The sequence below is a fragment of the Garra rufa genome, chromosome 23, assembly GCF_049309525.1.
Source record: "Garra rufa chromosome 23, GarRuf1.0, whole genome shotgun sequence".
NCBI lineage: Eukaryota > Metazoa > Chordata > Actinopteri > Cypriniformes > Cyprinidae > Garra > Garra rufa.
Window position 1 is genome coordinate 38,167,500 of NC_133383.1, and position 15,595 is coordinate 38,183,094.

At 37.1% G+C, this 15,595-nt stretch overlaps 3 protein-coding genes across 3 annotated transcripts in view; 1 reads left to right on the forward strand and 2 right to left on the reverse strand.

Moving 5' to 3' along the window:
* Positions 1-4,001, forward strand: part of LOC141299214 (uncharacterized protein KIAA1958) — a 33,475-nt gene extending 29,474 nt beyond the window's left edge. Inside the window, exon 3 of the mRNA XM_073829564.1 lies at positions 264-4,001. Coding sequence (XP_073685665.1) covers positions 264-1,300 — 1,037 coding nt within the window. The 3' untranslated portion in view covers positions 1,301-4,001. The remainder of the gene's footprint in view (positions 1-263) is intronic.
* Positions 4,002-4,287: 286 nt separating this feature from the next.
* On the reverse strand, positions 4,288-6,482 carry inip (ints3 and nabp interacting protein). Its single transcript, XM_073830254.1, has 4 exons — positions 6,318-6,482; positions 5,940-6,039; positions 4,641-4,731; positions 4,288-4,552 (listed from the first exon to the last, which is right to left on the reverse strand). The coding sequence occupies exons 1-4, from the start codon at positions 6,340-6,342 to the stop codon at positions 4,457-4,459; spliced, it is 312 nt and encodes a 103-aa protein (XP_073686355.1). The 5' UTR covers positions 6,343-6,482; the 3' UTR covers positions 4,288-4,456.
* A 1,600-nt stretch (positions 6,483-8,082) lies between these two features.
* The window catches only part of lin54 (lin-54 DREAM MuvB core complex component), a 40,734-nt gene continuing 33,221 nt past the window's right edge, over positions 8,083-15,595 (reverse strand). The window contains exons 10-13 of the mRNA XM_073829988.1: positions 13,885-13,987; positions 12,595-12,732; positions 12,318-12,520; positions 8,083-11,158 (exon numbers count right to left, since the gene is read on the reverse strand). Coding sequence (XP_073686089.1) covers positions 10,960-11,158; positions 12,318-12,520; positions 12,595-12,732; positions 13,885-13,987 — 643 coding nt within the window. The 3' untranslated portion in view covers positions 8,083-10,959. The remainder of the gene's footprint in view (positions 11,159-12,317; positions 12,521-12,594; positions 12,733-13,884; positions 13,988-15,595) is intronic.

Sequence of the window (15,595 nt, forward strand, 5' to 3'; positions counted from 1 at the left end):
TTGGATGTCGTTCTTATCTGATCTATTTCGGGTCTTGGAATCTCTATTACTTGATGAGTAGATTTAGGTGAGTTTGTTTAGGGAAATATACAAAATTTGCAAAGTTGAGGACTAGGGTTGGGAACAACTGCCTTAAATGAGTATTGATTTGGATTTGTATCCTTTACCGAAAGATAGAACCCTACTACCCTGACTGAGGTCCATTTTGTTTTCTAAGCAATAATGTTCTGGACATATGAAAACACTACCTTCTTCCCTTTCAGCAGACATGGATGAGCGAGCATACCGAGAACAGAATGAGAAGACCATTCGGAGCACTCAAACAGCTCTTCGCAACTTTCGGGACTTCCTGGTTTCGAAGTATCCAACCGAGGCCAGAGAGATATACTGCATCCCCTGCCACGAATTGGACATCTACTTGGCCTCCTTCTTTGTGGATGCACGCCAAAGGGATGGCTCGGAGTATGAGCCCAACAGCCTGGCCAACTACCAGTGTGGCCTGGAGCGTTATCTGAAGGAGCATCACTACGCCTACAGCATTACAAGAGACCGGGAGTTCCAAAGATCCCAGGATGCCCTCAAGCAAAAGCAGCTGGAGCTCAAGTTCAAAGGCAAAGGCAACAAACCCCACAAGTCAATGAAGCTGACTCTTGCTGACGAGTTGCTCCTACGGAAACGGGGGCTACTGAGTCGCTTCAACCCTGAGGGTCTGCTTAACCTAGTGTGGCTCAACAACACCAAGGCGTTTGGCCACTGTACGGGCTTCCATAGCTCCACACTCAAATGGGGTGATGTGCGTTTGCTCAACACAGAAACAGGACTAGAATGTCTAGAGTGGACCTACCAGGATTTTAGTGACCCTAGCACCAGAAACCGAAGGTCCACGACCGAGTTCCGCATCTACGCTACCCCACATGCTCCACAAACGTGCCCTGTGCAGGACTACAAGGAATATGCTCAGCGCAGACCTCAACCAATGCTCTTTGAAGATGCTCCCTTTTATCTGTCCATCAAGCCTGTGGTCAACCTCGCCGCCCTGCACTGGTACAACTGCCAAGCTCTGGGAAAGAACAAATTAGCAAAGATGGTGAAGACCATGTGTGAGAAAGGTAACATTCCAGGAAGAAAGACCAATTTCAGTGTTTACCAGAGTTGCAGCAGCTTGTCCGAGGCCCAGAGCAATCAGTTAGTCCTCATCTGCAATGACCTCAGGCAACAAGCTGTCCAGTCAGGGAGTTCCCATCCTGGTAGTACCAACTTTGTCATTACTGGTTCTTTTGACTCTTCAGACTCTGCTTAATGCTGAAGTGTACGTTTTGAGCAACTAGTAGCACCAAATCGATCTGCTGTTTTCAAGCAAGTTTCCTAAACACTTCCGTCTTCCATATTGTGGACAAGCAGGTAGTCCTGTCCCTAATGCATGGCATTCGTTGAGCAAGAAGTTGACGTGTGAACAGCTTAAACCAGGGGACTCCAAACTCGGTCCTGGAGGGCCGATGTCCTGCAGAGTTTAGTTCCAACTTGCCTCAACACATCTGCCTGGAAGTTTCTAGGATGCCAAGTAAAACTTAGATTACCTGGTTCAGGTGTGTTAAATTGGGGTTGGAGCTAAACTTTGCAGGACACCAGCCCTCCAGGACCGTTCCAAATGCATGGCATTCATTGAGCAAGAAGTTGATGTTTGGACAGCTTAAACCAGGGGTCTCCAATACCCAGTCCTGAAGGGCTGGCGTCCTGCAGACTTTAGCTCCAACTTGCTTCAACACATCTGCCTGGAAGTTTCTAGCATGTCTAGTAAAACCTTGATTAGCTGTTTCAGGTGTGTTTAATTATGGTTGGAGTTAAACTCTGCAGAACACCGGCCATCCAGGACCATCCCAAATGCATGGCACTCATTGAGCAAGAAGTCGATGTTTTGATAGCTTAAACCAGAGTTTAGCTGCAACTTGCCTCAACACACCTGCCTGGAAGTTTCTAGCATGCCTAGTAAAACTTAGATTACCTGTTTCAGGTGTGTTTAATTAGAGTTGGAGCTAAACTCTGCAAGACACTGGCCCTCGAGGAATGAGTTTGGAGACCCCTGGCTTAAACCAATGAGACAAGGTTCAAATGAGTAGGATGGTTCAGTTTGCCAGTGTTGACAGATGCCTACGTCACGAGTTACCAACCTCCTGACATGAAGTGCCATTTTATTTTTTCCATTTAAAATGAGCTGTTTTCTGATATCCTTATATTTGCCAAGTGACTTTTTAGAAGGCTCTTCAAAGCCTCAAAATAGCTTATATTTCCCCCCATCTGCTGCCTTTTGTGTCACTCAGGATAGTCACTTACGAAGGGCTTGGGATTATGCGTGTTTTTGTGGCACCATTAGCCAATCACTGTTGTCAGCATGTCAATGTAATTTTGCAGTGGCTCTAGAGTTATTAGTCACATGGCATTCACATCTCAAGTGATTGGATTAAAAAAAAACTATTATTTAAAACTGTGTACAAAAGGGGCTTTCACACTAAAGGAACCTTTTAATAATTTCTAGAACTATTGGCAGAAGTACCAGCTTTATGGCATATTCGCACCGCAGGAACTAGAAACGGTTTTAGTTCTAGGAACTCCGTTTAGGGGAACTCAATTAGCTCCTACTTCAGAGTAGGGTCTAAAACAATTCTATAGGAACTAGGTGACGTAAGTGTCCTCCATTCACCGCCTGTTGACGTTTGTAAATGCAGTGAATAAATACATCAGTGTCAATAGAGTTCCTCCTGCTGGTGCAAATGTAACCAGGAAAATGGCCCGAGAGAGAAATGAGTTCTCTAGGAACCACCAAGCTGGCTAGTTCTAGAACTGCACAGTGCGAAAGCCCCATAGATAGTGGACACTTCCAGAGAACTTGTGCAAGTGTAAACTGAGCAACTGCCAATTGGATTAAAAAGAATGCTAATGGATAGTTTTCGCAAGGTATAGCTTGTATAAACCAAGGAAATAGCCACTTTGTATACACTCCTCAGAAATACAGTCTACAAATGGCTGCATGGGATAGGAGATAGTATTTTATCCTTGGAAAACACACATGGCAGCTTTAAATTCGATTGTATGATTATTTTAGGTAAGCATTAGCCAAGTCTTAATTGTTGTTTCTGTCAATGTGTATGAAACTTTGATGTTGTCTTGCTGTCTTGATTATATTGTAACTACACATGTCTTATGTGCATTGCAAAATATACATTATCCAGTGCAGTATTAAGTCAACCTAAGACATTTGGATGCTAATTTTGTGTTATATGTACGCCAACAATTATGTGTTTGATGATAAAATGTCAATCCAGTTATTCCATATAATGTTGTAGACATATGAATGTAGTGGAACAAATCCTGTTATCCGTCATATATATTCCTGTTTTGGAAGTGTTCTGTGTTAATGTAGACGTTCTCTTCAATATTAAGCACTTATGAGATATGCTACATTGTTAGATACTGTTTGTGTTAGATATATTACAGATGTGCCTGTTCAACATATGTGCCTGATATTACATTATTTATTCTAGAACGTACACAACAAGGATTATTTAAGGTTACAAAAACAAACACAATGGTTACAAATTAAGGTGAGAAACAAATATTGTAGCATAAATAAAGCAACCCTGTCAGATGAATACAGTTAGATTTCTGTCTTTATCAGTTTTATCGCACTATTTTACAGCTCCACTGTATTACAACTGTATTGTTGAATTTTGCCTTTGGAATTGAGGATTTTTTTAATGCCTTTTGTTAAGTATTGTGGTCATTAGATGATACTGGACTTGGCTTTCCTTGCACAACAAAATAATGAAAGTAACAGCGGATATATATTAATACATCGATTACTTATGTGACCCTGGATCGTAAAACCAGTCCTGAGTAGCACAAGTATATTTGTAGAAATAGCCAACAATACATTGTATGGGTACTTTTATGCCAAAAATCATTAGTAAGATTAAGTAAAGAGCATGTTCCATGAAGATATTTAGTAAATTTCCTACTATAAATATATCGAAACTTAGTTTCTGATTAGTAATATGCATTGCTAACTTCATTTGGACAACTTTAAAGGCGATTTTCTCAATATTTAATTTTTTTTTCCACCTACAGATTACAACTATTTGAAAATCTGGATCTCGGCTAAATATTGTCCTGTCCTAACAAACCACAAATCAATGTAAAGTTGGAAACTTAAAAAAAATTGACGCTTATGGCTAGTTCTGTGGTCCAGGGTCACATATATTAAAAATGACAAAACAATAATAGTTAGGTTTTCTCATTTTAATGTAAAATCATGAAAAAATACTGGCTAGCATACAACAATCTAAAAAACAAAAACCTTTATATTAATGAAAAAACAAAGTCATCTAGCATGTCCACATTAAAGCTTCAAATAGCAAGTTTTTTACAAAACAGTAAGTCAGTCCGTATAGCTACTGCTTATTTACTCTGGGTCGAGTCTGGGCAACACAGGCAGTATAAGATTACCGAAGGAGGAATCCTGAGTGATGAAGAAGCCGGATGAGTGTGCATGGGCATGCTGAAACCAAACCAGAGAAAAATACTCATTTAATTAATATTACCAATATAGATGAATACTGAAACTCCCAACATGAAGCTTACGATACCTGTAAAGCTGCTTTCTGCTGTGCTGCAATGTGCTGCTGTTCGGCCTGATCCCTGAACTCTTTATTTACCGCTGGTCGAGAAAGTGGAATGCTGGGAAAGAAAAGCATATAGGTTATGAGTTTTTATAAGTATGAGAAAAGTGATTATTGTTAGGACATCTGGAAGTTCTCTCCATATAGTGGACTTCTATGGTGCACAGGAGTTAGAACTTCCAAAATGCAGCTTCAAAGGGCTCTAAACGATCCCAGACGAGGAAGAAGGGTCTAATCTATCGAAACGATAAGTTATTTTCTTAAAAAATGACAATTTATACACTTTTTAATCTCAAATGCACATCTTGTCTTGCTCTGCGTGAATTCTGGTTTAAGACAGTTAGCGTATGTTGAGAACCTCCTATCTCATTTTCTTCTACAACTTCAAAATCCTCCTACATCGCTTTTTTCCCTTTTTTGTAAAGGGCATTTTATCTACTTTGCACGTTCACTTTGTAAACACTGAGTCGGTACTTTTGCAGCGATTTTGAAGTTAAAGGAGAAAATGAGATGGGAGTTTTTCGACATACCCTAACTGTCTTGAACCGGAATACACAAAGTTCACTCAGAGCTAGACAAGACAAGCATTTGAGGTAAAAAAAAAAAAAAAGTATATAAATTGTCAATTTCTTTTAGAAAATAAATGTGCCTAATAATTCTGCACAACTGAATATAAGGAGTTTTCACTCCCAGGCTTCATGGACAATTATATATCACTTATAAATGATTAAATACAAAATTAATAGTAGTTATTAGGATTGATGTGGTTTGGAATTGATACAATGTGGTTGGAAAAAAATATGACCAGAATATCAACGTTCCTAATAATTATGCACACAGTGTGTGTGTGTGTGTGTGTGTGTGTGTGTGTGTGTGTGTGTGTGTGGCCTTGTTTTTATATCCTGGTGGGTACCTAAACCTGAATACACACAGACTGGTGAGGACTTGTGTCACCGTGGGGACCTAAATTGAGGTCCCCATGGGGAAACAAGCTTATAAATCGTGCAGAATAAGTTTTTTTTTTTTTTCTTCAAAATGTAAAAATGCAGAAAGTTCCCTCTTAGGTTAGGGTTAGGGGTAACGTTAGGTTAAGGGGATAGAAAATACAGTGTGGACACTGGACAGTATAAAAACCATGTGTGTGTGTGTGTGTGTGTGTGTGTGTGTGTGTGTGTGTGTGTGTGTGTGTGTGTGTGTGTGAGAGAGAAATATTGAAAATTACAATTAAAATGATTTTATAATGAAATGAGTTTTTGAAAACAGTACCTGGCTCCTGGGTTATTCATAGACTGACTCTGTATCAGCCGTCTCTTCTCCTTATCCAGCTCAGCTAGAATAGCAACTCGGTTTTTGTTTTGAAATCCCACTGAAACCAAATGTACAGATTGAATAATTAAAAACAAGCAACTAGTGAAATTTAAATCTCGCAAATCTAATACAAACACAGCGTTGGAGTAACAAAGCGACCTCATTCGTGAATATTTGATGGGCAACCGTTTTGTATATGTTGTTATATTTAAGGATTTACTTTGAAAATGACTTAAACGGTATATATCACATTCCTTGAGCTCTAAAGAAGTATAAGAAATGACAGTCCAGCTGTTTCTGGCATCTGATATTATCAGGCTAAGTTACAGTGTTTACCTTGTGCGGGCGGATTCGCGGCCATTTTACGTGCTCGAAAATCTAAATCTAAACCAGTAACGTTACTCACTAATATTACAATCTACGCCTAAATTAAACAATTCAACCTAAAAACCGAAGCATGTTATCCTCTGATAAATGAAGGAGCTCTCCTGTCTTCTTCGGTAAGCGCTTGTCGCGTTGCTATTGTTTTCTTGCTAGCAGCGCCACCTGAAGAACTGGAGCGACTGAGGTAAACCTTTACAGCATTTTTAAAAGCTTTATTTGACAAATTATACGCCTACATTGTAAATGTAAGAAAATATATAGACGAACTACGACTATATCAGACATTTCACAGCAAATGTTGTTAGCTAGCATTACATAAAAACACGGGGAATTCAAAATATAAAAGATAAATTACGATTATAAACATATTTTATTGAACTTACTTGACTAGAACAGGGTTTAGCAGCTTTTATATTATTGATTAGTGAGTCGTGAAAGACATTTATGCAAAACAATGTTTACCTGACATACAAATAATGAAATGATGACATTGGTGCTTATAATGAAGTTTGTTCATCGCTTTTTTAAATTTTAATGAGTAGGACACTGAAAATAAACTTTTTATGTAGTTCAGAGGGATTTTAATTCGATACATGGTGTTTAATCACATGGATAGACATGGTATGTGTTAAACAGAAAGGATGAACGAAGTCAACAAAACTCAAACGCTACAGCTTTATACAACTCGTCATATGAAAACATGAACACATTTATACATTAGTGAAGGGTTTCATTTGTGAAAAAACATGGCAATTTTCAGAAAGGTACAAAGGAGCACTGATGTTCATTTACATTTATGCAAGATTACATTAACTGGCTATATTTGGACAAAGATGTGAACTTACTATTCACTATCTTCTTTTTTTAGACAAAGTCCAACCTGAAAATCATTTGCATCTGTCAGAATTTGAATGGAGGGAAGGTTCTGCAATAAGAACGGTGTTTATATCACAAGATATCAAAAAGATGATCTAAAAACAACTAAAGCGGAGAAGATATTGAAGTTTTGGATGGCACAGGTGAGGAACCCTGCATTATCATGTCTTCTCGACAGGAAAAGAATATAGTGGGCCTATGCATTATTTGGAAAAACAGCTGCTAAACAAATGCAATAATGTGAATGAGAAGTCATCTTGCTGTCATGCAGCTAATGAATGTTTACTATTAATCATGAGGATATTTACATAAAAACGCCCTGAGTATAGAGGTGGTTATTAAGGCAGACCAAGGTGCATACGCTATATTTCATGAAGGTCTTGAGGAAACATCACTCTATTAACTCTATTAACTAATCCAGCTGTTTGAGTGAAATGTAGGGGAGATCAGATACCTAAAATGTCAAAAATATCACACGGCTTCATGACAGTGTGATGGTCTGTTTAGAGATGAATAAAAGTAGTTTTATCAAAATAAGATTAAGTTCCTTCATAGTTTCAGCAACTGAAATTTGAACTAAAACGGAATAAAATCAGATCTTTTGGCATGCTGTTGATGTTCAATCTGTTTGAGAAAGCAGACGTCCACTGAGCACAGTGAGGAATCGTTTGAGCCGTTATGTGAGAAGGCACTATGAGCAAAATTAAGTCCTAAAAAGCAGCATGTCCTCTAGTGCTCTTAAATAACGCTTAAAAGTCTGTATTTAGCACCTGTGCCAACCAAATCATGGCTTCAACCAAACCTAAAGACCACCTTGAGTTGATGATTTTTTTTTTCTTGAAGCACTTTTGAGTAATTTGATACCATAGAATTGTTTTAAAGGAGAAGTTCACTTTCAGAACAAAAATTTACATAATTTACTCACCCCATTGACATTCAAGATGTTCATGTCTTTCTTTCTTCAGTGGTAAAGAAATTATGTTTTTTAATGAAAGCATTTCAGGAGTTTGAACTTCCAAAATGCAGTTTAAATGCAGCTTTAAAGAGCTCTAAACAATCCCAGCCGAGGAAGAAGGGTCTTTTCTAGCAAAACAAGATTAAAAAAAGTAAAATTTATATACATTTTAACCTCAAACACTCGTCTTGTCTAGCTCTGCGTGAACTCTGTATCAGGTTTAAGACAGTTAGGGTATGTCAAAAAACTCCCATCTCATTTTCTCCTTCAACTTCAAAATCAAATCAACTTCAACATCGCTGTTTTACATTTTTTTGTAAAGTGCATTTCTTTTTCTTTGCACGTTCACTTTGTAAACACTGGGTCAGTACTTTTGCAGTGATGTAGGATGATTTTAAAGTTGAAGGAGAAAATGAGATGGGAGTTTTTTGACATTCCCTTAACTGTCTTAAACCTGAATACACAGAGTATACGCAGAGCTAGACAAAGTTTAAAAGTACATAAATTGTCAATTTTTTTTTTTTTTTTTTTGAAAATAACCAATTGTTTCGCTAGAAAAGACCCTTCTTTCTTGCCTGGGGTCATTTAAAGCCCTTTGAAGCTGCATTTTGAAAGTTCAAACTCATGGGCACCATTGAAGTCCACTATATGGGGAGAAATCCTGAAATGTTTTCCTCAAAAACCCATTTCTTTACGACTGAAGAAAGAAAGACATGAACATCTTGGATGACAAGGGGGTGAGTAAATTGTCTGTAAATTTTTGTTCTGGAAGTGAACTTCTGCTTTAATATCACATGAGGAAATAGCTATTAATAAAGACTATATTATGCCAATGAATCACAAACAGGACATGTTTACGCCATATTTCACCCCAAAAGCAAAAGGTAAATAAAGTCCTAAAAAGTTTATGCAAGATGCATAATCCCATTATAGGACAAAAAAAAAAAATTCTCATTAGTGTCCAATTATTTTAAATTCCGAAAAATATTTAAAAGAAAGCCAAACTGGAAAACAATTGCATTTAAATGACCATACAGTAAGATTTTTTTCTTGAATTATGCATATGTACAAATTCTGTATTATTTGATTCTCATTACTGTAAATTGTGCTATAAAAAACAAAACAAAATGCAATTATTATTAAAATCTGAGAATAATTATACTAACAGTAATAATGAGATTTCCCTTGCATTATACATAATTGCATTATGCAAGATTATCTTTATATAGCGTTTATGAAAAACCTTTCATATAAATAAAAAAACTTATTTTTCTCACAACGTAAACTATGCTGCAAAAAAAAAAAAAAAAAAAAAATCGGTAATAGTTATTTAAATGAAATTACAGTAATGAGAATGAGTCTTCCCTGTTTATTATACACTATCTTTTTATAAACAGTTCATTTTGATTAAAAATAAACTAAAATAATTTTACACTACTAAAAAAAAAGTCAAAATAACATTTACATTAATGACAATGAAACTTCCTGCATTACGTTTAATGATTGCAGTTGGATAACGATAATGGAAATAATGTAGTTATCCTGAAAAGTGGTAGTTTACCCAAAAATGAAAATATTGCCATTTATCCACCCTCATGTTGTACAAAAGTAGTTTTGGTTATTGACTTTAGTATTGAGAGGGGGAAAAAAAACCCCCACAAATTTCTCAGAACATCTTTTATGTTCCACAGAAGAAAGTCATACAGGACATGAGGGTGAATAAATAACACAAATTTCATTTATTAGGTGAACGTTTTAATGCCTCCTAAAATTCAGTATCTTTAAGCAATAAACATTTTATTTTGGGATGTAATATGACCTGAACATGTTCTCGACAGGTTTTGAGATTCACCCATAAATTGTTTTGTTACTGACTACATATGCGTGGACTCATCAGACTCAAAGCATGAAAAGGTTTGATTTAATTCGGCCCCGACAGAGCTCATCAACCAATAACTGCAAAGAAAACCCAAAACAAACAAATCCGGAGAAAACAATCATTGAGCAGGTTCTCAACTGATCTATGGATTGAGATGAAGCATATCAGGCTTTAAGACTCACTACTGGATTACAAAGCTTATTCGGATGCTTGTTTTTTTCATTAGTAAAGATTCAAAACTAATCTTATAGATTAGAGTGCAGGAAATCTGTACCACCATGCTCTGGTTCAATCTTGTGTGGCCCTTGTTTCTTCCAGCGACTCTTCATGCTTGAACGTGAATGGAACAACGAAAACTGGTCAAGGAACACAACCTGCTGTGAGCAATTAAATATAATGCAGCTACAGTACAGGCTACTTACTGTATACAAGTCATGATCAGACGGCTAATTACATGTGCAGGGAAGTTCCTTCCGTGTCCTGACCATCCAGAGGTTATTAGTAAGGGCTTTCAGATGACAGTGAGCGATAATATGAAAATCCAGTTTTAAAAGACAAGTATCATGATTATGCAGATTTAAAAGTGGAAAACGTTGCCAAACAAAACAAACTACCTTAAAATTGTATCGACTGTTCTAAAATAAACCCCTTCCGATAAAGCAAACAGTTTAAGTCCGTCGCAGGGGCTACAATCAAGTACTGTAGTCCTCCTACTGAATATAGTGCGTCCTCCACACACATCTCCACACAATCCAACGGGAAGTTCTGGTTTGTGTGTTTTTTTTTATTAGAAGGCCCATGAATCCATTAGAGGGGCCGGTAAAAGTGCCCTCGGTGGAGCCCGATTCTATGTTCAGCAACACTTTGGGTCCCGAGTCACAGCTTTAGCAGTTGATGGGACAGTCCGTCTTGGCTTTGCCAGCAAAACTGATGATTCTCCTGAGGCAGCGACCAAACTCCTCCAGAATGAGGCGTTCTGCCATGGCCTGAGGCTGGTTGGCGAGTTCAGCCTGCTCGGCTTGCTCTAGCAAACAGTCACACGTCGCTTCAGCTACTTCCTTTGTTACGAATGTGTACGGCAACCTAGAAAGAGATATACACCTTTGAATTAGTACAAGATCATTCTTGAACACTAAAAGGACACAAGCCTGTAGTTTTCCATGTGGTTTCTGGACAGTTGCTAGAAGAATGCCAAGGCATTTTAACATGGGTTGTCTTTATAAGATGTAACAAGTGTAATAAGCTGATTATGACAGTTAGGGTATGTCAAAAAACTCCCATCTCATTGGTTGGAGTCATTTAAAGCTGCATTTAAACTGCATTTTGGAAGTTCAAACTCAGGGGCACCATAGATATCCACTATATATTCCTCAAAAAAACTATTTCTTTACGACTGAAGAAACAAAGACATGAACATCTTGATGACAAGAGGGTGAGTAAAATATCAGAAAATTTTTGTTCTGGAAATGAACTTCTTAATTTCAAAAAGTCAAATAAAAAATAAAATAAAAAAAACTAACACTTTAAGCACCTTTTTAAAGAACTTTTGCAATGGCTTTAGTACACCACTGTCGCTTGCGGAAACAAAATGGCGTTACCATGGGTGGAAACGGGCAGATAATCAGGAAAAACGGGAGCAGTAATATTATTTAAAGGAACACTCCACTTTTTTTTGCAAATAGGCTCATTCTACAACTCCTCCCGAGTTAATAAGTTGAGTTTTACCGTTTTGAAATCCATTCAGTCGTTCTCCTGTTCTGGCGATATCACTTTTAGCATAGATCATTGAATCCAATTAGACCAATTGCATCGTGTTCAAAAATGACCAACGAGTTTCGACATTTGTCGTATTTAAAACTTGACTCTTCTGTAATTATATAATGTACTAAGACCGGAAATGTAAAGATGCGATTTTCTAGGCCGATAAGATTAAGAACTACACTCTCATTCTGGCGTAATAGTCAAGGAAGTTTGCTGCCATAACATGGACACAGCAGGCGCAGTAATATCACGCAGCGCCTGAAATTAGTTCCCAGCTAGGTTAGCATTTGCACATGTGCTGCGTGATATTACTGAGCCTGCATCGGCAGCAAACTTCCTTGACTATTACGCCGGAATGGGAGTGTAGTTCCTAATATTATCGGCCTAGAAAATCGCATCTACATTTTCTGCTGGTCTTAGTACACTTTATAACTACAGAAGAGTCAAGTTGCAGAGCTGTTGAAGTGAAGGTGGGACGTACTTTCCGCCTCCGCTGGTGATGGCCGGTGTGGTTCTGGTGAGCAGATCTGAGATCTGTGAGGAGAGTTTGGTTTTGGCTGCGGTTTGCTGCTGGACTCGCACCTCTGCAGCATCTGCCAGGTGCATCAGCGTTTTCCTCTCAGGACTCTCCTCGAAGTTCTTGCAGCCCATGCATTTGCAGATGGACGAACACATGATCTTTGCCTAATGCAAACAGACAACAGAATGATATCTGGTTCTAAACAAGTGAAAACCCCTTGCAGTGTGCAGACACTCACCTCGTAACACTCGCAGTAGTTTTTCAGACAGCCAGACTTCTTACAGTTGCAGCCTTTGCTGTGTCTCCTGTCTGACTCCCCTTCTTTGCCTTTGCCGATCTTGGGCTTGAAAGCCACAGGGTTTCTGTCTAAACATGCCTGGGAGAAAATACATTACTTTATACTTAATTTGAACTGTCCTGTTCAGTGAGGCAAACAAGATGTCAAGGGCTTGCTTTGCTATTGCTAGGTGGTTGTTGACATTTGAAATACTATGTTCGTAGTGAGATGAAAAAAACAAAGGAAAAAAACACAGATCTGCAGATACTTGTAGGGCCCAGATGCAATCTGTAAAACACGGATGGAATTGTAGAATCCAGGCATAAAAACTGAATTTATTGTATAACGTTAAAAGTCATGGAATTTGCCAAATTTTGGATGAATAAATAAAGAGAAAGTCAATGCACTTAAATTAAAGCAAGATATGGACTAGTGCCTGTGAATATTAAGTCACAATAATACTACTTAAATATAAACCCTTTGCATGTCTATGTGAATTAATTCCTTTACTACACACATACTGAAGTGCTTGTGACACGCAGTGTTTTCAGCCTCTTCCACCTCAATATACGAGTACATGAACACATGAACGTAATCTCTAAAAACCGCTCTGAGAGTCACTTCATGAGCATTACAACTTACAAAATCATATCACATGTAAAGACCTTCACGTTTCTGTTTATAACAACCCATCAAAATAAAAGTTCAGTTTAACTTAAAGAAACTGTGACTGAAATATATTACTTAATGTAATAATAGTACAACTACAACTAATAATAATAATATTAAAACATTATTTAAGATATATTTACCAGACAAATGTAAATATTCACATTATTTCTGAAAAACAAAAAATAAATAAAATAATAAAAAAAAATTTTTTCGTTAGGATTAGAGTCAATTAGATATGCTTTTGATTTGCAAAATTTAATGCAATCATTCAAATGGAATCCAGAAAATTAAAGGAAAACAGAAATTCGTAAAAAATTCAACCGAATCTGAGAGAAAAAAAAAGATTTCATAGGACCTTAAAAATTTAATATTTATTAAACTTTTAATAAATTGCACAAGTTTCATGATTTCAATTGATTACACATGCTTTTTGATTAAAATCTTTAATTTAACTATCAAAACAGAGTCTAGAAAAATTCAAATGGGGAAAAAAAAAAAAAAAAAAAAAAATGGAATTCAGAAAAAATATAATGGGGAAAAAGAGATTTCATAGGAGTTAGATAGGCAGTAATTCATTACCTTGATGGCCTTCAGTCTTTCACTCTCATGATCAAGGTTGTTGAAGCAATTAACACAGTTGCAGTTATTACAGAATTCCCCGTTGGCAAAGCAATCACAATACCTGTGAAATGACAGATTAAGCTTTTAGTGTAAATGCAAAATACAATTCATGATAGAACTCCAGCTGCTGTAAGAGTGACAATGTTCAAAAGTTTGCGACTTGTACGAGTTTTTAATGTTTTTTTAATGTTGATGTTTCTTATGCTCACCAAGGCTGCACTTATTTATTAAGTTGGCTTGGGAAAGCCAACTTACTGAAATCCTATTTAAACTTATTATTAAGTTGGCTTGAGAAAGCCAACTTACTGATATTCTATTTTCTTCCTATCCAAAAATTTCTGACTGTATCTCCTCCTAGAGCTTTAACTCTACAAACTCCAAACTCAGTCCATATCTTCAGTCTGGTCTGACTCGAGTTGCTATATCTTTTCTAACTGATCGGACTTACAGTTTTCGTAAAAATGCCGATTAAAACTGGGGAAAATCCCATTGACTAACATTGACGGAATGTTCAAATGAGCCAAGACTTTTCAAACTCCAACTGTCAAAATTCAAATTTAAACTCCCAGAATCCTTTGCGACTCAGTCAAGCCCTTCTATGTACTATTTCTAATCCATTCAAACTCATCTGTCTATCTATCAAAATCATGCTAAAAACATGCTAAAATCATGCTAGTAACTTGGTAATCATGCTAAAATCATGCTAGTAACTTGGTAATCATGCTAAGATCATGCTAGTAACTTGGTAATCATGCTAAAATCATGCTAGTGACTTGCTAGTCATGCTAGAATCATGCTAGTGACTTGCTAGTCATGCTAGAATCATGCTAGGGACTTGCTAGTCATGCTAGAATCATGCTAGTGACTTGCTAGTCATGCTAGAATCATGCTAGTGACTTGCTAGTCATGCTAGAATCATGCTAGGGACTTGCTAGTCATGCTAGAATCATGCTAGTGACTTGCTAGTCATGCTAGAATCATGCTAGGGACTTGCTAGTCATGCTAGAATCATGTTAGAATCATGCTAGTAACTTGCTAGTCATGGTAGAATCATGCTAGTGACTTGCTAGTCATGCTAGAATCATGTTAGTGACTTGCTAGTCATGTTAGAATCATGCTAGTGACTTGCTAGTCATGCTAGAATCATGCTAGTCATGCTAGAATCATGTTAGGGACTTGCTAGTCATGCTAGAATCATGCTAGTGACTTGCTAGTCATGCTAGCATAATGCTAATACCATGCTAGTGACATGCTAGTCATGCAAACAACATTCTAGTGACTAAACTTAAAACTTTTTTATACTTTTTAAAACTTTTTTTTAAAAACTTTTTTAAACTTCTCAAAACTTCTTTAAACTTTCTGTTCCGGCTTTCTCAAGCCAACTTAAAGTTTGTCTTGACGAACTTTTTTATCTAGTTCTTCTTCTTCTTCTTATTTTTCTGAGCGGAAAATATTTAGACACCTACTCCTCCTAGACCGTTCAAGCTACATACTCCAAACTCGGGTCAGATCTTCCTACTGTTCAGACTTAGGTTGCTATATCTTTTCAGACTGTTTTGAGTTATGGTTTTCTTAAAAATTAATATTAAAAATCATAAAAAGGTCCCATAGACTTTCATTGACCAAAAGTCCATTGCTGCGTCCCAATTCGCCTACTTATACTACGCCC